The 24,749-nt window shown below is 47.9% G+C and overlaps 1 protein-coding gene across 1 annotated transcript in view; it reads right to left on the bottom strand.

The window, feature by feature from the left end:
* Positions 1 to 3,244: 3,244 nt before the first annotated feature.
* Positions 3,245 to 24,749, bottom strand: part of PPP1R16B (protein phosphatase 1 regulatory subunit 16B) — an 89,338-nt gene continuing 67,833 nt past the window's right edge. Inside the window, exons 3-11 of the mRNA XM_039864331.1 lie at positions 21,145 to 21,215; positions 17,072 to 17,217; positions 12,127 to 12,230; positions 10,349 to 10,473; positions 9,007 to 9,132; positions 8,395 to 8,470; positions 7,579 to 7,708; positions 7,317 to 7,485; positions 3,245 to 4,554 (exon numbers count right to left, since the gene is read on the bottom strand). Coding sequence (XP_039720265.1) covers positions 4,045 to 4,554; positions 7,317 to 7,485; positions 7,579 to 7,708; positions 8,395 to 8,470; positions 9,007 to 9,132; positions 10,349 to 10,473; positions 12,127 to 12,230; positions 17,072 to 17,217; positions 21,145 to 21,215 — 1,457 coding nt within the window. The 3' untranslated portion in view covers positions 3,245 to 4,044. The remainder of the gene's footprint in view (positions 4,555 to 7,316; positions 7,486 to 7,578; positions 7,709 to 8,394; positions 8,471 to 9,006; positions 9,133 to 10,348; positions 10,474 to 12,126; positions 12,231 to 17,071; positions 17,218 to 21,144; positions 21,216 to 24,749) is intronic.

The following is a 24,749-nucleotide window of genomic DNA, read 5'->3' as shown; positions in this document are numbered from 1 at the left end:
AAGTGACTTCAATACAATATCAAAGATCTGCGAAGATTTTTTTTAAAAAACGTTTTAAATATATTAGACTCTCTTGATTGCCATTTTTTACACAAAGCTGCTGATACAGTATACAGAGTTAACTTCTTTTCACATAAAATACATTTTTCTTAAGTTTTCTCTGTACATCAGTGGCTTCTGGTCTGGTGAATTATTGCGGAGGGCTGGGGGTCTGCAGACTTTTCCTGGGTGCGCAGAGCCCGGCCCCGCACTGTGGCATTTATGTGCCCATAGGAAGCAGGCCCTCTGGCCAACTGGCCAGCGAGAGACTCTTGTCAAGGAAAGGGCTATAGCTTTTGGCAAAGACGGTCACTTCTGTGGGGTTATCCACTGACCACATGACCCTTTGCTCTTATGTGCCCTGGGGAAGGGGAAGTTGTCCCCTAGGCTACAACAGCAAGAGTTAAACATGGTCCTTCTGATCATCTTGTAAGGAGCGCCTTCTGGAAAGCGCCCCGGTATCTTGCTCTGGGAAAGCAGGTGGGAGAGAGACTCAAGATCAAATGGTATCTGATACCAATAACCCAAATGGTCTCATGTTATTACAAAGCCAGAAAACTGTGGTAGGATAGGACAGGGGACACACCCTCATTAAGTTTCCAAGGCCATTTAAATTGCTCAAACAGTGCAGTTTCATCAATGCTGCAAATTTGTTGGAGAATTACATCCTGAAGTTTTCAGTAGACCTGGGTCTAGGGTTCATTCAGCTTCCCTCAGGTACTGGTCAGCCACTGATGACTATCTGGTGATAGCCGCCAATCTTCAATTGTCTGGGGCATAGGATGGTAGTAAGGGCCAGAGCTCACAGTGAGCCATGTGGCACGTGCTTGGGAAGTAACCTCCTTTAATCTGCCAGGAACTGCCACTAGACCTGGGTCTCAGCAGGAGCTGGGCATCTGGCCGACCTTGCCAGCTTTCTCCCAGCCCCTTGATCTATATGCCTGCCAGGAAAAGAGGCAGAATCATGAGGAAAGGCTTCAATGTTAACAGAGAAGCTCCTTTCCCTCCCAGTACCCATTGGTGGGGCAGGAAGACTACATAAGTGACCAAAAATGAGCAAGAGACAGAGTTTAAGAACCTGAGATGCACTGGACAGTATATTCCACTCCTTATTCTCCTAGACACTGACCTCAAACTGCTATTATATAGTGCCCCAAAGATGCTGGCCTGAAGGCAGCTCTACCCCTGAGAGTTCCGCATGGACTTGGGATGGTGTCTGCCTGGAATGCAAGATCCAGCATGTTCAGTGGCAAACGTCTTCCAGGGGTGGCCATGACAGCTGTTTCCCACCTAATAGGATTCATACTCTAGGGAGTCCAGGAACTGAAAAGCAAAGTGATGCTGGGCCAGAATACAGTCATTGTCTCAGGTGACTTGAATGGGCTGCTGCTAACACCCACTGTAGAGAGCAGTCTCTTCACTCTGTCTCGGTCCTCTTTCATCCCCAGAACCTAACATAGTGCCTGGTATGTCACAGCTACTCAATAAACTACATGAGTGAATAAATGGATGACCTTGGCCCCAGCCTTTCCTTCAATACCCAAGAAGCGAACAGGGAAAGTACCCCAGGCACCTAAAGCCCTAACAGGGAATGGTTTATCCCTGACTGAAAATGTGAGCTAGTGCCCAAGAGTCTGCAGTTGGCTCCTGTTGGGGAATGAACTGGAGTTCCCAGCCTTCTGGGTGGGAGAAGAATGGCCCAGGAGGCAGGAAGCAAGGGAGAAAGAGGGCGTGGCCAGAAGGGCTCAGAGTGGGCCATAAATACCTCCAGTTTCTGGCCTCTGAGCAAAGAGATCCAAAAACCTGCACAGCTCTCTCCTGAGGAGCTGTGGCTTCTCGGCGCTCCTCAGCTTGCAGCTTAAGTCGGCTCAAGAGGAATTTCAGTGTCAGTCTGATCTGAACACTGTTTTAAAGCCAAAGGTATATGTCTTTTAGATCATCCCTGCCCTGCTCCAGCCATAGGCTGATATGCTAGAGAGCCTGCTCCATGCCCCCAGGGATGTGGGAGGCATCATATACATCTGTCTGCAATCCCCTGACCAGCCCCTCCACCCTAGACTGGATCTGTCCTGGAGCTGGGGTGTAGGTGGCCTGATGCTTTGACCCTCCATGCATCCAAGAGCCACCAGGGGCACAGTGACTCCCCCTGTGCCCCATGCTCTCTGGGCCAGCTGCCCTGCTCTTGGTAAAGCATCGGCCAGGTTCCCAGGGACCCAGCTCCCTCTGTGGGTTATGGGGGCCACGAGGTCCACAGTGGGGACTGAGACTGACAAAGAGCAGACCCATTAGGGTTGTGGCAAAAGGCGGGGCTTCTCCAGCCCCAGCCCCGTGGCCCAGGTGCCTCTCAGGGAGAATTTTTCATAGGCTCAGAAAGAAGAGGGTTAAAGGGAATCCCAGTTTGTTCCCCAAATCACAGAATCTGGATCTAGGGGGCCCCTTCAGAGCTCTAAAGAGGTAGTTTTAGGACAAATAAAAGGCTCACAGAGCAGGGACCAAACCTGCTTGTTAGTTATACCAATAGGTTTTGGCTGAGCCTGTGGACAGCGCCTAACTCATGGTGACAATTTCAAAGGGGCTCATGAGAGAATGTGTGGAGAGGCGATGGGCAGCCTGCCCCTGGAGGTCCAACCTCCCCAGCATCAGGGAGATTGGGCCTATAAAGTTGTAGGGCTTGGGTGGGACACAGCTCTAGCCCCAACTCCACTGTTCTGAATGCAATGCAGGGTGTTGGCCATGGGCACCTTGGGTTTGCAGCCTTGGGGCATCACCACTCCGGCTGGAGCAGGCTGGGAGCCCCTGGGCCAGGCGGGAACCCACAAGGGCCAACTGACAAGCTTGTCTCACCGAGCATTCCAGAAAAGGCAAAGCTAGGCCTGGGATGGGTGGGCAGCTGCAGCCAGCCCCTCACTGCTCACTCTGATGGCTCAGTCTAAGGAGGGCCAGCAGAGACAGGCTGAACTGAAACTGTCTGGAAATTCACAAACATCAGCCAGGGCCCTGGGCTCTGCCATGGTTACCAGACATGTCTGTAGAAATTACCAACATGAACTCACTTTTCTTGGAAAAGCCCTACCAACTGAAGCTCCTCACTGAGCTCATTTTCCAATACCAGTCAGTAGAACCTAGTGACCAAGAGACTATCCATGAAGGCAGCCAAATTCAGTTACCTCTCACTTAGAGTTTTGCATCTTAAAAGAATTCCTTTATCAAATGCACTTTTGGAAACACTTTGTTCCTTGGCCCCTCCACTTTCTGATGCTTCCATCCAATTGCAACATGTGATTTGGATTATTCTAGGAACGGAATAGCCTGGTTTTCTACCTTGACCTCTGGGTGGTCACACAGCTGGCTCCTGGCACGAGCACGGCTGTGGGGAGAAGGCCTGTATCTCATCTACCCAGGTGGGTTCATGGCTCCCTCTGAACACAGAGAGGACTTCCTGCTCCTGCCTGATGTGGATGGTGGCCCAGAACATGGCAGGACTCTGGGTCTCAGCTGAGCAGGCCTCCTCTCCTGCTAAAGTCACATTGGCAGTGGTGACATAACTCTGAGTCTTAACCTCAATTTTGGGGGGAATAGTCCACAAATTCTCAGTCCCACCTGCTTCCATGAGCCCAGCTATCATTCCCACACATGTTGATTGAGCGTGTGTGTACATGGGTGTGTGTATGTGTTGATGTGTGACATGTGAGTACTGGTCCAGAGAAGCCTTTCCCAATAACAGAACTGGAATCCCAGCCCTCCCTCCCAAACTCTGACAGCAGGGTGAGCCAAGAAGCCACTAGAGGCCTTGTTTCTGATAGCAGACAATGCAGCAGGAAGCAGAACCATGGGAAGGGGTGGTGCTATGGGCAGCTAGCTGAGAGGTGGGGTCAGCGTTCCTCAGGAAAGCAGAGTCCACCTCCCCGCGGCTGCCCTCTGAAGCCTCCCCAGCCAGGGTTGCTGGGCTGGCCTGGATTCCAAGGACCCGTCCCTGAAGCATCTCTTTCCTCCATCACATGGTGACTAGGAGATGCGGCAGCAGCTGTGGACCTTCTCCTCCATCTCCTCCATGGGGGCCTTGAACTTCAAGAGTGGGGGATCTCCGCTGGTGACCGTGTAATACACTGATGTCCCATTGCTGCTGTACGGTGAAGTTCTGCCTCCGATCAAGGGGGCCTTGCCTTCGCTGCTGCTCTCGCCCGTCCTGGCCATGCTGCTGCCCAGGTGGGTGCTCAGGAAGGGGTGGCTGAGCAGCTTAGCTGCAGCCCGCTGCCGCTTCAGCTCCAGAAGTGTCTGGGGACTCTGTTCCTTGTAGCCACTCCAGGGTGGGGTGGCATTGGCCACACCAGGGCTGCTGTAGACCATGTTGTAGTCGGGCACCTCGTGCACCTTCCACACATCCCCGTTGGACAGTGCATACTGGTAGGCACTGACCGGGGCCCGGAGGCCATTCTCAACAGGCACGTCCATTTCACCTCGTGGGATCTTGGTAGGAAACTCAGAGAGCAGCACGGGCTTCTCTAGCCGGGGGTTCTGAGAGTAAAAGAACAACATTACCAGGCGGCTGGAGGATCTGAACCCACGCCCCATCTGCACCCCTGCTGAAGGCATTATTGTCTGAACCTGTCCTCCATCTGTTTTCCGTACCTGGGTCATAGGATCTCCATTTTGCTTTGGGAAACTCACCTACCTATGTGTTTTGGTAGAGCTGACCAAGCCCCATCCTTGGTCCAGGGGTTGGGCCATGAACCAGGCCTGGACAGTCAGCATAGTCACTAAAGGCATCAGTTCAGGCATGGGTTCTTGACTGAAATTGGTTCAATGAGACTAACCCTGGGACTTTTGCTAGAATGATTGGGAAAGAGAAGTTCTGTTTCTATAGAAATTGAGGGTGGTAAGAATGATGTACGGTATTGGGCTTTGGAGGCACCATATATATCAAAGGATCTACCTGACAGTGAAGCTAACATGAAGGAAGACTGAAAGAGACAGACAGACAGACAGACAGACACTGTATTCCTGATGATGAGCCCCTGGATCCAGTTGGGCCCAGACTTTCCAGTGACATGAGCCAGTAAACTCCTTTTTGTGTGTAAGTCGATTTCAGTTGGGTTTCTGGTCACTTGCAATCCTTCCTCTGCATTTCCAGCATTTCTCTACTCTAAATGGCAGAGATTCTTACCCAGAGGTCCTTTATACCCAGAAATCTCGGGATAAAAAGAGCTTTCAAAGTAGCTGTTGCCTAGAAACTTCAAACAAAAAGGTAGATACATTTGATAGTAACAAAAATATAAAGCCTAGCAAAAGTTACCATAAAGTCAAAAGACTTATGACAAAACTGAAAAAAGAATCTACATCATATATGACAGAAAAGAGACCAATTTTCCAAATAAATAAGGATCTCTTAGAAGTCCATTTAAAAAAACACAACTACCCAACAGAAAAAAAAGAAGTCAACAAAGGACACTAATATATAGCTCACAGCAAAATATAGCATGTAAACATAGGGAAACAATTCAACCTCACTAATAATTAATGACATAAAAATTAAAACAACAAAACTTTTACCTATCGCATTGACAAATATTTTCAAAGTTTGCTATTACTCATTGTTGGCAAGGGTGTGGGAAAAACAGCTAGGCATGAAAACTGTCACAATCTCCTTGAAGGACAATGTCATATTATCAAAGAAAATTTTTGTATTGCTTTTAAAGACTGCATATTTTGCACCAGCAAGCCCATGTCTAGGACTTTGTTTCACAGATATATTCCTCAGGAGAGCAAACCCTAAAAGTCAGTGTTAGGCAGGTGGGAAATTATGGCAATTCCTTGCACTGGAATATTCTGCGGCTAGTAAAAAGAATAAAGGCAATCTCCAGGTGCTGACTTGAGATTCCAAGAATCTCCATTTCTTGGAAAGATCTCCAAGAAATATATAAATCACAAAGAAAAATAAATAAAACATGGCTGAGAGGTATCTGAAATGTGATTTGATTTCAATCTACAACTCTTTTCTCCCCAACGTCCAAGCTTGAGAACTTGATGGAACAAAGCCTTGGCATTTCCTTCAATAGGCACTGTCATTCCTGTTGGCGAGATCAGCCCACATGTGACCTTCTGCTCATATAAGAAAGCAAGGTCTCATTGAGATGCATGGGCATGCTAGGCAGCTAATCGTTTTGCATCCTGCCAAAGTAATACTCTCTAGAAGTGTTTCCAGCTGCTCACTGTGTGATGGAAGAACCAAAAAGGCAGACCACTGCAGGTACGGTCAGCCTCTTCCTTCTTGTTTCCAGCCATTCTGTTCTGCCCCAAACTTGCTTGCCCTACTCAGCAGACAGCAGCCATACATGGATTTGAGTGCATCAGCACTGAGTTAAATAGTATCTCTGCAAAATTCATGTCCATCCCACATCTCTGAATGTGACCTTATTCGGAAGTAGGGTCTTTGCAGATGTAATTAGTTAAATTAAGATCAAGTCATTCTGGATGAGGGTTGGCCCTAATCCAATGACTGGTGTCTTTCTAAAAAGGGAAAACAGAGACACAGACACACACATGAGGAAGAAGGCCACATAAAAACAGGCAGAGATTGGAGTCATCCCAGCAAAAGCCAAAGGATGCTTGAGCAGACTCCCCTGCAGAGTCCCCAGAAGGAACTAACCCCGTTGACGCCTTGCTTTTTAGACTTATGGCCTCCAGAACTGTGAGAGAATGAATTTCTGCTGTTTTAAGCTTCAACTTTGCAGTAATTTATAACAGCACGCCTAGGAAACCAACACAGCATCCTTTTAGGGAAGCCGTTTAAAGCCCGGGACCATTGGCTGCTATGGGGTAGGCTTCTTGGAGGTCCTACCAGCACCCAATTCAGTTTTTCAAAAACTTTCTTCCAATCAGATGTGTTCTGGTGAGCACAATTCTCAACATCTTGTTACACTCCCCCCAAGAAAATTTTACTGTCCTCAGTTCCCAGGGTGGCTGCCCTACTGAACTTCTTTCTCTCGGGAGCCCCAAATGAGATCTGCTGGAACACAAGCAGGCACACGGCCGTCACTCACTCCCTGTGGATTACGAGACTCCACTGTGCGCCGGAGCTCCTGGCCCTGGCTTGAACCCACCCTGGGCTCGCCTCATCGACCACAGGAGCTACCACCATCAGAGGCGAGCCAGCTGGTTTAAGGGCCCAGCCCAGCTAACCTCCTTCTGAAGGCTCGCAGATGAAGAGGCAAGACCAGGCTGGGGCCCTGTCCTCCTCCCAAGGCAGCAGCTGACACTGGGGCATGAGGCACACTCACTGGGTCCTTATTCTCTTGATCTGTCCTGGTCTCCCTGATGTCCCCGTTGTAGGTCGAGGTCCGCTGATCCTCGGCCGCACTCCGCTGCTGCCACAGAATGGCCTCTCCCTCATACTCCTTCCTGTACAGGTTGGTCCTATCCGACAGGCTGGCTCGACGCACCACCTTTCTGAAGGGAGAGAGGGGGATGCTGGAACCTGCATCTGGGCACCAGATGCATGAGCATGTATGGGAACCCCTGGCTGCCCAGCCCCTGACTTACCCACGGCTGCCTGCACTGGACGTCCTCCGGCTCAAGGACGACTTGTGCCTCAGCTGTGACTTCATGATCACGTCGTGCTTGTGTTTTAGCTCCAACAGTAGGACCTTGAACTCCTCCTCCTCACACAGGTCTGAAATGGCAGAGGAGTCTGTTGTGGGGGGCCCTCCAGGCCAGAGGAGCTACCACCCCAACCCACCGAAAACTCCCAGCATCCTTTGGGACACGCAGAAAGGAGAGAAAACAATGCCAGCTTTATTTCCTGGGCTACAACCCAATCTTTAGAGGAGACTAAGAACAGGAAACCCAGATTCCGTGCACAGTCACAACTCCTAAGGTTCACAGCTATGACCAAAGGAGTCATATATCTTTGATAGTTTCCAAGAAAAGTCAATCAACTCTTCACTGACACGAAAAGTATCAACAGAAACAAGCATGTACCTCATGTAGCCCAAGCAAGAAATTATTCAAAGATGCTAAAATTCTATATCCTTACTCACTCAACCCAACTGATCCTTCCATTCATCTATCTGTTCACAGACCTAGTCATCCATCCATAGATTCATCCTCTACCCATCTATTCTTTTATTCATCCATCCATCCATCCATCCATCCATCCATGTGTTCATCCACTTATGCATACATTTATCTATGTATCCATCCATCTATTTATCCATCCATTAATTTATTTATTCATACATCTATCCATCTAAAGACCAATCTAGCATTTATCCAACCATATATTCATCCATTTATGTCTCTACCCATCCAGAAATTAATGAACGTCTATGTGTGTACCAGGTGTTATGCTGGACTTACCTATTGGCATCTCATCCATGGATGTCCTAGCACTGAGACTGGCCCCGTGGGATACCAATAGCTCTGCCATCTGCATCTGAAACATAGGAAGAAGCCCATGTTCCCTCTGCCTCAGGCTCAGAAAGCCTAGGAGGTATAGAGTGCTCACAGCTTCTTAGGATGTGACCCAAAGAATGGTAGGGCAAAGTTGATTCTCAGGGAAGGCTCTGCACCCTGGGCCAGAAATCCTGGGATGCAATGTACTTGACACTTCCTCTAGCATGCCTGCACCAAGGGACAGAAGAAGGGTCAGCCATAACTCTGAAGCTGTCAGGTGTCTATGGAGGGATTGTAAAAGCTACAATCAGAGTTTTATATTTGGGAAACAAATGCAGAAACTACTCAAAGCAGAAATGCTGGGAATTTTCTAATTTGGCAAATTTGATTACCATCCCATTAGAAAACAACTTGTCAAATGTTTTTGCAAACTCCCTTGGCCTTTTTATGTCCCATAAACTAGCTATAGTCAACACCTTAAGTGGGTCTTCTGTTCTTTTGAACCAACTGCCAGCCCGAAGGACAGCAGGTTGACCCTGTGCTGGTCTCCCTCAAGGCCCTGTGGGTGAGAACTACCTGTCCCCAGAAGGCAGCCGCGTGCAGTGGCTCCCAGCCATCCCAGTCTTTCACATCCACACGCACTCCGTGGTCCAGGAGGAGCTCGGCTGCACGCAGGTATCCATTGGCTCCAGCTATGTGCAGCTGAAGGAGAGGAAAGAAGGGAGCAATTCCCTAGGGGCTGGCCCCACATTTCGAGGTGAGATAACTCTCTCCCCAACCCAAGTCCCCGATCATTCTTGGGGCCAGTAAAATAGAATAGAATGAGGTGGAAATATCAGCCACATGGAAGAAGGCTATTAAGGCTGCAATGTGGACCTAGAAGGTAAAGCAGAAGGGTGAGCTCTTCTCCCCTGTGACTGGTCTTAGAGCCACTGTGGTTACGACAATAGCATTTACTGAGTCCTTACTACGCGCTGAGTCCTGTCGAAAGGGTCTCAAGTCCAATATGGTGGTTTCAAAATATGTCTACAAATTCTTTCCCTTTAAAAGATGGAGCTTAATTTCTCTTTCCTTGAATATGGGCCATATTGAGAGACTCACTTCTCACAAGAAGGATATTGTGAAGGGCTGGTGTGTGATTTCTGAGCTAGGTCATAAAAGGTATTGCTGCTTCCTTATGCTTTCTTGGATTAATCACTCTAGAGGAGAGAGCCATCATGTTGTGAGAACATTTAAGTAGCCCTAAAGAGAGGTCCCAAGGAGGCAAGAAAATGAGGCCTCCTGCCAAGAGCCAGCACTAACTTGCCAGCCATCCTAGAAGTAAATCTTCCAGCTCCAGTCAAGCCTTCAGTTAACCACAGCCTCGGTGGCATCTTAATTTCAACTTCACGAAAGGTTCCCTGCCAGAGCCACCCAGCTACGCTCTTCCCAATTCCCTGACCCACAGAAACAATGTGAAATAATAACTTTTTCTTTTTGTTTTAAGATACTAAGTTTTGAGATGGTTTATTACGCAGCAATGGTAACCAATGCTCTGATAAGGGAAAGCCTCCTGTTGAGGACCCAGCTCCTCTCCAGTGATGGATGTCGCCTTGTAGAACTTAGTTGTCTCGCTTGTTCGATCTCCCAGAAAATACATCAAATACTTAACACACGATGAACACTCAGTATTCCATTAACATTCTTAGAGAGCCCTAAGTGATGACAAAGTGCACCATGGGAATGAATGGATGAAGGAGTGAGAAGGAGACAGCTAAAGAGAAACCGATTGGCCAGCCAAGGTGGGAGATAGAAATGCAAGTCCAAGAAAGCCGACTGCCTGGGAGGAAACGGAGGCCCCAACTGCACAGGTGTAGCCTCCACCAGGTGTTGGCCCACTTCGGTTCTAGCTGGTCTTGGTTCTGGGCCCTGTCCTCACCAGCGTGGCACCCTGGGCATCTATCCAGTCAAGGTCCTGGCCTGCTGCAATCATACAGTGGATATCCGAAATCATCTGCTGCTCGGGAGCTGCCCGCATCTCGTTGATTTTCTCTTGAGTGATGCCTGCAGGGGGAAGAGGGGATTAAGTCAGCGCCCCCAGGACTAGGCCCTCAGGTGGGGAGGGGAGGCAGATGGGGGGAGCAAGGCTCCTGTTCCCCAGGGTCTGCCAATCAAAGGAGTAGACAGACATGTCTACAGATGGTTGTCTTCTAGGCCCAGTGAACACAAACATCATGCACTGGCCCACGCAACAAGGGCCACCCCTGCCTGGCACCCAGTAGGCTCGGTAATGACATTGGTCACTGTTACAGATGCTGTTCTTCTACGTGGAAATCCTTACATTCCACCTACCCACCTCCGACTGCTCAAATGGCTGGCTCTGTCTTACCTTCTAGGTGCGGCCTGGATCACCTCCCCAACTGCCCTCCCCTGACCAGGGTCTCTGTTAGTGTCCTTTATCTCGTGCACAGCTGTATTTGCAGCACCCTGCATGAGGCTCAATAAATTTTGTTATGGGAATGACTGAATTAATGAATGTGTATCTTTCAAATGGAGAGTAGAGGTGGGTGGACCCAGAATGACATGTTAAAGCCTGAGTCTCCGGCTAAAAAACATTAAGTGTTACTGGCAGCTACTAATGGTATTTAAAAAGAGAGTGACATGCTCTATGAAAAGGTCCACTCTCGGCTAGAATCAAGGGAGGCCTATAAACTTGAAAGGAGAAAAAAGTTACATATTTATTTTCATTAACCTTTAAACGAAATATAACATTTCCTTCCATTAGAACATAGGTAAAGGCCACAGTAGAATTAACAGTGCCTGTGACTTTGTCACCAACAGAAACTATAGGTATTGTCATCTCATCTCATTTCATTGTTTCGTGAATTAATAAAGTTTGTATATAACGCATTTAAAATTATTTGGGTAGCTTTATTTTAATATAATTGGTTTCCTTCACAATCCTATGGTTTGGGTGACAGCATATAAAAGCATGATTCTGAGAAGGGGGCCATGGATTCACCAGACGGGCACGAACACTGTTAAGAATATCTGCAGAAGGTGAGTAGTTAGAGCCCACGTGCCAGGGAACAGAGCGACCACGTGGGCAATTATTGCTGGGATCTGGGAAGAAATACAACGGCGGGGCCCTGACAGGACCTCCAGCTGCAGCGGAGGGTCTAGATTTGCGGTTCCCTCTGAGGAGGGGCTCCAGACGTATGTATGAGGGTGGTGGGGGCAGGCAGGTCTCTCTGACTGCTGCATTTGTTTCTTCTCTGAAGCTTATTTGTGTGAGGGAACAGCCCACATCTTGTTTACCCCGGCCCCTGGCAGCCAGCATGGTGTCTGGCAGGCACTCGCATATGTTCCTGACTTTTTATTATTTTCCCAAATGGGAATATATCTTTATTGTGACTGTTTATTGAATTGTCACAGCTGACAAAGAGGGGACAAGTCCAGCTGAGACAGCCCGCACGTGTGGGTGACACAGCAGAGAACAATACCTCCCTTCTACATAGCACATTTTCCAGGGTCCTGTTATGTCTTCATCTTGTTCATCACATGACAACAAGAATCGTGGGGACCCATCCATCTCCTGAGCGCTGAGCATGAGGCAGGCAAGTACAGAGCTTGCTACCTTGTTCACCTGCATTGGTTTGAGAGAAGCTCACTGCAATAGTGCCCTGAGCCCATTTACAACATGGATCCTGCTCTTACCCTGGTATGCCATGCATGTCTCAATGACATCCAGTGTGGGCTCATCCTCACAGAGGTCATACGGCATGTTCCCGTCGGAGTTAACAGCAAGCAGGTCGGCCCCACTGCGAAGAAAGGGCCGGGGTGAGGGCCAGGGAGTTGTAGCTAGAGCTGGTCTGGCTGCCTCTGCCTTTAGCCACTCACTCGCAACCCCACGGCTCAACCAGCACCCACAACCCCACCAAGGTGCACCCAGCAAGGATCACAACGTCAGGATCCTGGGGGCCCTGAACGGAAAGAGGCCAAAATCCTAGGAGAGCTGGCCCAGCAGACCTCCCCCAGCTTCCCGCTCTGTCGAGCCAGCAGGCAGGCACGTGAGGACAGATGTCAAAGTCCTCCCTGGCAACAATAAGGAAAATAACATTAATGGCAGCAGTACCACTTACCAGGCATCCGCTAAGAGTCAGGCTTGATCTAAGTCCTTGATACACGTCACCCTATTTAACCCTCACAACAGTCCTCTTGGGTCGGTGTTGCTGGCCCCATCTCACTCAAGGGGAAACAAAGACCCCGACAGATTCAGTCACTTGTCCAAGGTTACACCACTGGGAGGTGGGAGGGTCAAGACTCAAACTCGGGTCTCTCAGGCACCAGCTCTTTTCACTTCTCCATGTTCTATTTCAATCTTTGCCCACATGCAGAAACATCCTTGCTATCCCACACCTCCACCTCTAAGTCCCGGCCCAAAAGGCTGACCAGCACAGGGACAGGACAGAGCCTGGGGCTGCCTGGCAGAATCTGCTTTGGGGGCCACATGTGGTCCTGGGATGCTCTGCAGCGGAATTACCTGGAACTAAAATAAAATGTGGCTTCCGGGCTCCCCTGCAGTCCTCCTGAAAGAGTCTCCGCGGGGTGGGGTTCAGGTTGCACATTCTAAGCCGGTATCCTGCGTGATTCTGGTACAGATCAGGCTGGGGACTCACTGTACCAGGCTGGCACCACCCACCTGTTCCTCTCACACCATCACTGCTCAGGCTGTGGCCACTTGATGCTCCAGGCAGGCTTAGCCACACCCAGGTTCTCATTTGAGTTGTGCGCATGGGCCACCAGCCCTCCACCGTGACCTCTCTGAGCTCCTGTATACCCTTGGGCAAGCTAAACCACTGCTCTGAGGCAGGGCAGCAGTACTGTCATCTCCATGACCCAGCAGCCACCCAGTGGGCCCTTGCTGCTGCTCTGTCAATACCTCCATAAAAGGTCACATGCTCTCAGCCACCCTTCCTGACACCCTGCACTCAGATGATCTCCTTGACCTCCAGGGGCCCCAATCCCCTGGTCTCACTCTGTGTTGGCCCCGGTACTTAAATCATCGTATTTCCTGCCTGCTTCCTCTGGACTTTTGCATCCCTGGGTACACAGGGCCTGGCCCAGCTCAAGTGCCCATGAATTATTAGATGAACTCAATTGAATGTTGCCTTTTTTTGCGTGTTTATGAACCTGAGCAGACTAAAAAGAATTTCAGGGACAGATAAAGACCATTAGAGAAGTATAAAGAGAAATAGCCTTATTCCTGGGAAAGATACTGTTGCTTGGAGCCCCCCAAAGCAAACATATAAACAGAGTTTGGGAAGCAGGGCCAAGAAAGTATGCTTGTTTTTTTTTTTTATGATAGCAAGCAAAACAAAAATGGGAATAATACATAAACAGAGTGGAGGAGATGAACACAGACTCACGGACTCAGAGAAAAAGATATTTAAAAAAAGAGAATGATATCTTAATACCAAAGCCAGATGAAGACATTACAAGAAAAGAAAATCACAGACCCCTATGAACACATGCAAAAATTCTCAATAAAATACGAGTAAACCAAATCCAGTAGCATATTAAAAGGATTATATACCATGACCAAATGAGATTTATTCCTGTAATGCAAGGATGATTCAACGTATGAAAATGTATTGATTGATGTAACATACCACATTAACAGAATGAAAGAAAAAAACACATGATCATCTCGAAACAGAATAAGCATTGGACAAAATTCAACACTCTTTCATGATAAAAACACTCAACAGACTAGGAATAGGGGAAAACTAACTCAACATAATAAAAGCCATATAAGAAAAAAACACAGTGAACATCAAACTTAATGGCAAAAAACTGAAAGCTTTTCCTGTAAGATCAGAAACTGCTTCCCCCACTTCTATCCAAAATAATACTGGAAGCTCTAGCCAGGGAAATTAGGCAATGAAAAGAAATAAAAAGCATCTAAATTGGAAGAGAAGAAAAAAGTTTTCTCTATTCACAGATAATATAATATCATATGTAGAAAACCCTAAAAATGCCACAAAAAAATTTTAGAATAAATGAGTTCAGCAAAGTAGCAAGATACAAAAGTCAATACACACAAATAAGCTGCATTTCTACAGACTAATAATGAACAATCTGAAAAGAAAAATGCAAAAATAATTTCAGTTACAACAGCATCAAAAAGAATAAAGTCCTTAGGAATTAATTTAACCAACAGGCAAAGGACTTATACAGTGAAAACCACAAAGCATTGCTGAAAGAAATGAAAGTAGACATAAATAAACGGAAACACATCCCATGTTCATGGATTGGAAGTCTTAATATTCTTAAGATGTCAGTACTATCCAAAGCAATCTACAAATTCCAAGTGATTCCTATAAAATCCCAATGATGTTTGTTTTGTTTTGTTTTGTTTGCAGAAATAGAAAAATTCATCCTAAAATTCATATGGAATCTTAAGGACCCAAAATAACCAAACAATCTTGAAAAAGAAGAATGTGGAGAATTTCTGAGTTCAAAACTTACTACAAAGTTACAGTAATCAAAACAGTATGGCACTGAAATAAAGGCACATAGACCAATGGAATAAAATACAGAGCCCAGAAAAAATAAAGACTCTCACATATATGGTGTAACAATTTTCAGCAAGGGTGCCAAGACCATTCATTGGGGAAAGGAAAGTCTTTTCAATAAATGGTGTTGAGAAACTGGATATTATGCAAAAGGGTGAAGTTGAACCCTTGCTAACACCATATAAAAAATTAACTGAAAATGATAAAGATCTGAATATAAGACCTAAAACTATAACACTCTTAGAAACACAGGGCAAAAGCTTCATGACATTGGATTTGCTATCATTTCTTGGATATGACACTAAAGGCTCAGGCAACAAAAGAAAAAACAAACTGGACTCCATGAAAAATTTTAAAATTTGTGCATCAAAAGACACTAACAACAGAGTAAAAAGACAACCCGTAGAATAGTAGAAAATATTTGCGAATCACATATATGATATAGAGAATTAAAACTCAGCAATGAAACAAACAAACAAAAAAAGCCCCACAAAATTCAAAAATGGGCAAAGGACTTGAATAGACATTTCTCTAAGAAAGATAGATAAATGGCCAATAAGCACCTAAAAGATGCTCAAAATCACTAATCATTAGGGAAATGCAACACTACTATAAGATACCAGCTCACACCTATTAGGATGGCTAATATATATACATATATATGTATATATATATGTATATATATATGTGTATATATATATGTATATATGTGTGTATATATGTATATATATATGTGTATATATATGTGTATATATGTATATATATGTGTATATATATGTGTGTATATATATGTATATATATATGTGTGTATATATATGTGTATATATATGTATATATATATGTATATATATGTATATATATTAGCCATCCTAATAGGTGTGAGCTGGTATCTTATAGTAGTGTTGCATTTCCCTAATGCAATGTGTATATATATATATGTATATATATATGTATATATATTAGCCATATATATATATGTACATATATATGTGTGTGTGTGTATATATGTGTATATATGTGTATATATATGTATATGTATATATATGTATGTATATTAGCCATATATATATGTATATGTATATATAAAACAAACCCAGAAAATAAGTGTTGGCAAAGATGTGGAAAAAGAGGAACCTTTGTGCACTATTGATGGGAAAGTGAAAATAGTACAGCTGCTGTGAAAAACAGTATGGCCGTTTCTCAAAACATTAAAAACAGAACTTCCATATGATCCAGCAATTCTACTCTGGGTATAACTCAAAAGAATTGAAAGCGGAGTCTTGAAACATGTGCATAGCAGCATTATTCACAATAGCTAAAACCTAGAAGCAACCCAAGTGTCCACTGACAGACAAATGGATAAGCAAAATGTGGTGTACATATGACCAATGAAAATATTATTCAGCCTTAAAAAGGAAAGAAATTCTGACATATGCTACAATACAGATAAACCTTGAGTATTGCGCTAAGTGAAATAAAATCAGTCAAAAAAAGACAAATACTTATAGGAGTTACCTAGAGTAGTTAAAACCAGAGACAGAAAGTTGGTGGTTTCTAGGGGCTTGAGGGAGAGGTGAATGGAGAGTTATCGTTTAATGGGTATGGAATTTCTGTTTGAGAAGATTAGAGAGTTCTAGAAGTGGCTGGTGGTGATGGTTGCATGTGAATGTGAGTGTACTTAAAACCACTCAACTCTACACTTAAAATGGTTACGATGGTAAATTTTATGTCATGTACATCTTGCCACAATAAAATTTGGGGAAAGAAAGAGAATGAAAAGAGAGAGAGATAATGAAGAGAGACATATAGTGGAAAAGACAGGGTGAGACCAAGAGTGAAGGACAGAGATGGAGAGAAGAGAAGGAAATTTGGGGGAAGACGAGGAGAGAGGTAGAAACAGAGAAACAGGCAGAAACGAAGAGAGGATGTGGGGAGAAAGAGAAAATGAAATGACAGGCACTGAAAGACAGAGAAAGGGGCAGAGAGAGAAAAAAAGAGGGAAAGGAAAGAGATGGGAAAAAAAAAAACTGGAAAAAGCCAAAGGCCGATGGGAAGCTGTTCTTGGGGGATTTGGGGGCACGTACTACTGCACGAGGATTTTCACCAGGTTGATGTGGCCGCAGGTGGCTGCGGCATGCAGGGGCGTCCACAGCTCGTTGTCCTTGGCGTTCACGTTCGCACCATGGGAAAGGAGCAGCTTGACAATCTCCTCAAAGTTGTCGATGCAGCACTGAAAGGTGGACACAGGCAGTGTCAGCTCCAGGGCCCTGGTGGGGACACACCAAGTTCCCCTCGAGAGGTCATGAGAAGGACAGTGGAGCCAAACCACTTGAATTTGAATCCAGCTCCAGTATTTACATGCTGTGTGATCTTGGGCAAGCCACTTAACCTTCCTGAGCCCGCTTCTGTGTGAGTAAGTCAATAACATACAAGATAAAAATATAAAGGTATTATTTTTTATAAAGTCAGCTATAAAACATTTTGAAGATGTTGGTAGAATAAGACAAATATTTGAACGAGGCTTTAAAACCCTTTCTTTTTAATTCCAGAAGGCTTTCTCCAAACAAAATTTGTATGGAGAATTCTTAAATAACCAGTAGATTCAAACAGGGCTCCTTAGGTTGAAGCAGAAAGAGGGAGAAATTGGGGGTGGTTAAAGGGATTCCCCTTCTTAGCAGTGGCCTCCAAGGTGTAGCCCTAGATTGATCATGGTTTGAAAACTTTGACTTAAGAGTTTCTGACTCAGGAGCTCAGTTCTTAGAGAGCCCCAAATAACCAAACCTCTCCCTAAAGAACCCAGCTTCTCGGGATGGCTCTAGGGGTCCCAAGAGATAGTCCTTGCAAGAAGACAGACACGTTTGTGCTTCTGCATGGCCACAAGTGTGTCAACCCCAGAAAGAGGTAAAGGTCAGGAGTCTGCAGCCCCCTAAAGAGACTCAGGGCTCATTGGAACTTCTAACTCTAGGGACAGAGAGTGAAAAATTCCAAGGGGACAGAGAAGCCTCAGGCCAGGGTGAAGGGCAGGGAGAAGTGAGAACAGAGGAAGAAGACAGAGCCACTTTACAGACTGCAGGATGGAGAAGCCAGTGCGGGGCTGTGCTGAGCACAGCCTATCCAGGTATGGGCTCGACCCTCAGTGCAATGGGAGACATTGCAGAGTTATACTCAGAGGGGCAGCACTATCAGACTTGCTTAAAAAAAAATCCATTCTCTTGTTGCAGGTGGAGAACAGATTGCACGTACAGGCTTCTTTGGGGAGAAGAGGGATGGTGAGGAGCTATGTTAAAATCACCTAGATAAGAGACGATGGTGGCCTGGCCTACAGAAGTGACTGTAGGCATGGAGCGAAGCAACTAGATGCCCAGCAGGTGGTGGGGGGGCACCTATGGGGGCTCAAGGTCCCAGGCGCGTATGGAGACTGAAATGGGCAGCACCACGGCTCCCACCACCGCTGCCGCGGAGTCAGGGCTCAGCGACAGAAGGACATGTGGGAAAGGAGCAGTTGTTTACACAGATGTTGCCAGAGACTCAGGTTCTCTTTTGTCGCCAACCAGTCTGGGTTTGGCTGGGGCTGAGGGCAGCTCTCCTGATAGGCAGGGAACAGGTGGGTCTGGGCGCATGCAGCAGCACAGGGCGGCCGGCAGAGGGCGATAAAGGCGCCGGAGCGAGGTGGCGAGGAAAGTCCAGGGGCCCCAGGCTGTCACCGGGAGATGAGCCATAGGAGGAGCAGCCCAGCCCCTGGGGTCAGAGGACGGGAAGACCAGAGATCCCACTCTTAGGGGCTGTAGAAAATGAGAGGATGACGGGGTGAGGAGAGGTGTTAGGTTGAAGGGGGAGAGGATTGTGCACTTAGAATTGCAGTCTTGTGACAGGGATGCCCAAGGGCTAGAGCAGCTTGCACCTAGGAGACCTGGTCTGAACAAGGGCTGGGTTGGGTGAGGGCTGGGTACAGGGGTGCAATGGGGCGAGGGTGGGGGGGAATACGTGGTGGAGTGGGCATGCCTCCCTTCCTGTGTTCCCCAAGGTGCCAAACCAGCACCTGGCAGTTGGATGACGGCTCTGCCCCCTCACTTCCCACGTCCAATCTTTCACGGGGTGTGGATCCCATCTCCTAAATGCTGCCCCATTCCCACTGCCCTGGTTGAAGCTTCATCCCCTCTCCCACCTGCCCCCCACTCCCCTTCCAAACACCCTCCAGGAGAGGGCTTCCTCTTTAATCCAGGCACGTTGCTTCCTGCTTCCATTTACAAATCTCTGAAAGCTCCCTGTTGCCAAGAGAAGCAAATGCACACTCCCTAGCAGGCCTAGGAAGCTCTCATTAGTGTGATCCCTTGCTGTATTAGAGCAATGGTGACAATAATAATGACAGCAATAATGACAGCCCCAGCAAGAGCAGTAATAATAACAGGCCACATCATCAATAATAATAGCTAATGCTTTTTGAGGAGTTACTAAGGCCACCCATCTGGTTAACCCTTGGCCACGCCTTGCCTCATTTAATCCTCAGAACATTTCGAGGGCTCTAGTTGCTGTGGCTGGTAGCCACCGTACTGGACAGTGCAGATACATAGGACATTCCATCGCTATATAAAGTTCTATTACACAGTGCTACCCCTGAGCCTCAATTTCCTGAGCTATAAAATGGGGATAATAATATTTCAGAGGGTTGTTGTGAAAATCGACCCTCATTTCACATAAATGAAGTGGCTTTGCAGAGAAATGAACATGTGACAAATCTTAATAATGATTATATCTAATATTTATCCAGTGTCAAGTGATGCTTGCAGGAGTTTTATGTGAATTTGTTTAATCCTCGTAACAACCCAGTGAGATGGTGCTTGCTTTCCTTTTACAGATGAGGAAAGTGAGGCACAGAGAGCTTAAGCAACTTGCCCAAGGTAACACACTTAGATTTTGCGGATGCCTGAAGCCTTGTGAAACATGAGGAGAAGTGGAAAGGACACAGAGAAAGACACTGGGCTGTTGGCTGAGGGTGGGGACTTGCCCCCGGGGCTTATGGGTAGGGCAGTGGTCTGTCTCTGTCCAGCCCTTCCTGCCCTCATTGGGTGATGTAGATTCTCTCACCAGCCAGGGTTCCAGCAGCCTGGCCTCCTGTCTGCCATGCTCCTTGGGCCAGGGCACAGGGAGGCTTCAGTGCCTTCATTCATTAAGTCGGCATGCACATATTGAGCACCTACTGTGTGCCAGCATGGGGAAAGATGCTGGGATATACTAATGGGCAAGAGACGTGGGCTCTGCTCGTATGCAGCTCAGAGTCTGGATGGGGGGCCCAACATCAAATGATCGTGCTCATGGCTAAAATGGCAAACAAATGGGGTGCCCAGGAGAAAAGGATGTGAATATAACAGCTCTCAGGCTCTTGTCAACTGGGGATCACTGGTGCATGTGGGAAGTGTAGGGAGCAGCACAGTGTATACAAGGAAACAAAAAGCCATGTGGCTGGAACATGGAGGGCTTGTCAGGGGCCAGGCCTCATGAGACCTCGTGGGAAGTCACCCAAACACTTTGAGTACCACTTTTTGGCTTGAGAATCCCTGTGGCCGCTGCATGGACAATGAATCACGGCAAGGCCGACTAAATGCTAGGGACCAGTTAGAGGGCTGACAGCAGCATCCGGGCTGGAGATGACGGCCAGCAGCCCTTCCCCAGCCAAGGGGGGCCGAACTCATCGCACTTCCCTAGAACAGTTGTATGTTGTGATAGCACATGGTGCACGGCTATAGTTCACGGCTGTGTACTCTTCAGCGGGTCACATGACTCCTCTGCCAATCACCTTCATCACAGGGTGGATGAATGTCTTGGTGGGTGTGAACAAATGTGCTTCATAAACTGTCAAGCTCCAAACAAACTTGCTTTGTTTGTCAAACCCTTTGTTGGGCAGTGAGGACGCAGTAGACAAAGACTCCCTGTCCTCAGAGGCTGTGTGTGTACCACGCGTGCGTGCACGGGAGCTCTGTGGGTGTGTTTGTAACAAATACGCATGTCTCTAAAGCAGACAAGAGCTTCTCAGATGGGGCAGCTGCGGCTCCCCTTCCTTCCCTCCACCCTGAGTGTTCTGAGCAGGAAAAAGCAGGGGACAGGGTGCCTGTCCAGGTGAGGAGCAGGGAGCTGGGGACTCCAGAGGGCCCGGCCTTACCTGGTGCAGGGCTGTGAGTCCATCTTCGTTGCACAAATCAGGGCTGACCTTATTCTTCAGGAAGTAGCGTACTGTAACAGAGGGGACAGGAATGAGCTGCCCTGTCACAAACCAGGTGTGCAGGTATTCAGGGGGGCCCAGGTAAGACCTACTCCTCTCAGGCCTGGACACAAATGGCCTTGCATGTTTATACTGCTTTGGGACATTATAAATGGGAATTAGCCCCATCATCAGCTGTGAAAACCCTTTCGTGACTCTCCACTGTTCTGGGAACAAAGTCCAGAACTCTGCCCATGAGTTTATCCCTGCCTGCTGGCCTCCATCTTGCACAGTTTCGGGAGGCACCACTCACACCGTGGTCTATGAAACCGGCACCCCCAGAGCAGCGCTGTGCACGCCCCACTCAGCCGTTCACAGTGCTCCTATCCTCCCTCCTCTCCAGTCTCATTTCTAAACTCCAAACACCTTCTACAATGAATGGCCTTTTGTCAGCTACAGAGTCACCTCACTTCTTCTTGACCTCTGAGCTTTTGCATAGCCCGTTCCCACTGCCTGGAAGACTCAGTCCATCACCCATCCTCCCTTGTCCATGTATCTATCACACACACACACACACACACACACACACACACACACACACACACACACTCTGCCTCACTCCTCACTCCTCACCCTGTATGTCTCAGCACTCACTGCTCCTATGCATCTCATTTATAGCCTTATCACAAGCACAAGTACGTAACTATGTGGGTAATTATGGGCTTCGGGTCTTCTACCATAGGACACTAAGCCCCAAGAAGGCAAGACAGTGACCTGGCACTTATTGCTCTTTCCCTAAAGCCTAATATATAGTAAGTGCTCAACAACTGATCCAGGACCCCTAATCAGTAGCCCCATAGCTCAGTCCAGGACACAGCTTCTCTGTCTATGAGCCAAGCAGGCCACCCTCTGGTGCTGACCCCAGCTGGCTCGTGTCTGTAATAAGCAGCACAGCCCACTAGTCCCTCCTGCAGAGCCATGGATGACACGGTAGCTGGGCCCAGCCTCAGGGCCATGAGAGGACATTATGGTAAAGCCACCGATCACCAAGGCCCAGCCTGTCCATGGGCCAGTGGGGGTGCCCTAGGCCTGGCAGGGGGCCTCAGGAGAGTAGAAGTGGCCATTATTTCCCTGTCCAGGATGGGTTGCTAGAAGGTTCTGTTCACATGAGGCAAGGGTTCGAATCCCACGGGGGTGGGTGGTGGACCAGGCTTCCTGACCAGGAGACACTCTGTGAGGCAGAAACTAAGCATCAGCTGCCAAAAGCGATGTTTGTGTGCAGTAATTATTGGGGTGTTCTCCATGCCATGTGGGAGCCCAAGACGTGTAATTACAATGTCGGGCAGTTATTTTCAGCCCAAGAGGTGGGACAAGTCACCCCCATCTCTAAGAAGCTGTTACTATTCATGAGCCAGGGTCCCCTCCGTGGTTTTACTTCTGCTCTAGCTGGCAGCCTGGTTCTGGACACAGCTCCCTGCAGCAAAGACCCCACTAGCCAGGGCACAACCAGGCTCTCCTGCCTCTGAGGTTCAGGAAGAAAAATGATTCTTCTATCAACAGTATCATCTTACTGAGTCCTTTTGATATGCCCAGGTCAATGCAGAACCACTTTCTTTTACGAGTTTTTGTCTGTAATTGCTCCCCTTATGGAGAAGAGGAGACACAGGGTCAGGACAGTGCAGCTCACAGTCACACACGGTCAAGCGCAGGAAATCGGACCCTCTGATTTCGAAGCCCGGCTGATGGGCACAGGGCTGCTCCACTCTGCCCCTGAGGCCAGGAATGGGAGCAGGCACTCCTGGAGCTCTGCTGAGTGACCAGACCTGTGCTGAGAGCTAGCGTGGGGTGGAGGGTGACTGGAGAATGGATAGCAGTGACCTCTGCTTCTGTAAGCATCGGAGGCCCTCAGGTCCCAAGCCAAGCCTCTTTTTGCAGACAGAACAGCTCAGGGATCCACAAACAGAACAGAAGAAACACTGCAACCCTTGAGGGAGTGGGGCCCAGTCAGATCCTTGTGGGGAGGGGCATTTTAAATGTAAATTTGCCTCCTCTCATTCCCTGCTTAAAACCCTTTCGTGGCTCCGCCTTGCTCTTAGAATGAAGTTCAAAATCCTTCCGTGGCCTTCACTGGTGTTGGCAAACCATGGCCCATGAGCCAAATCTGGCAGGCAGCCTGTTTCTGTAAATTAATTTTCATTGGAACACATCTGCACTCACGCATTTATGTATCGCTTATGACTGCTTTCACCCCAGCAGAGTTGAGTAGTTAACAGTCTAAAATATTTTCTATCAGGCCCTTTACAGAAAAGATTTGCAGACCCTGGTCTTCCATGTCCTCCATGGTATGGTCCCGCCTACAGGGCTACCACCTTGCACAATTCCAGAGGAATCATACAGTCATCGTTTATGTGAACGGCTTGCTCTGTGCAGTACTCAGCCTGCTCTGCCATACCCAGCAGCCCTGTGTCCCTGCCTCACCAGGCTCATCTCTTGCTCTCCAAGCACCTTACAAAACAGAGGAAGTTGGTCTGGCAGGGCCTAAGAGGTCGACTGAAGCTCAGGGAGCACAAAGAGGGAGCATCACCACTTCGCATTGCCCACACTCAGGTCTGCTCCCTGCCCCCAAAACCCTAACTCCCAGGCCTGGCCATCGGTTTCTCAGAGTGACCCATCTGTTCTCGTGCAATCTGTTTAGCTGTGGCTTCAGGCAAGTTATTCCTCCTCACTGTGCCTCAGGGTCCTGTTCTGTAAAATGGAGTCGCAACAGTGCCTCCTTTGTGGGGTCGCTATGAGGATTAAATGAGACAACACCTGAGAGCTACTACTATCATTTCTTTTAGAAATAAAAATAAAAAACGACCACTGAACTCCTGCCTGGTGACGCCCTGTGCTGGATGCTGGGGATACAACCATCGACATCTCACATTTCTCAAGAGCTCTGGACCTGGTTGTAAAAGACAGAGGCTCTCTCTCCCAACAAGGGGCTCCAAGCATCTGCTGATCGAAGACCACAGCGAGGCCACAATTGAGGTCCCCATAACCCCCCTGCAGGGATAGCAAAGAAGTGGCTCCCTCCCTCCTCTTATGTATTCCCGCTCCTGGCACCAACCCCATCACTCTGCCCACACCTCCCTGGCAATCTGGCTAGAATCTGGGCCAAGCAGGGCCATCTGCTCCCCTCTATCTCCAGCTGTAGCGAATGAGGCTGAACCAGCCCATCTCAGCAGGAAGCTGGTGGCGGCTGCCTTGGCAGGGAGAAATCACCACTGACAAGCTTGTGTTTTCTTTGCCACCTGACCCATTCTGCTCCACAGAGTAGACTGCTCGACCTCAAGCTGGTCAGTAATGTGTAACCACAGGTGTGGTTCCTGTTCTCACCTTGGGGGAACAGGGACAGCGCAAGAGAGGTGTCTGCCCACTGGAGATGAACCTGGGGCAATCAACATCTGCTGGGGGTGCCCCGAAGCTGAGCTGTTGCAAGCCGGCCATGTGACTTCCACAGTCATGTTCATGGGGTACCTGCTCACCAAGTCCTCCTCCCTCCCCATTTCACTTCCTTTCCCACC

The sequence above is a fragment of the Pteropus medius genome, unplaced genomic scaffold (genome assembly GCF_902729225.1).
Source record: "Pteropus medius unplaced genomic scaffold, Ma_sr-lr_union100, whole genome shotgun sequence".
Classification (NCBI taxonomy): Eukaryota; Metazoa; Chordata; class Mammalia; order Chiroptera; family Pteropodidae; genus Pteropus; species Pteropus medius.
Note: the sequence above shows the minus strand (reverse complement) of the source record. Positions and strands in the feature narration are given on the sequence as shown.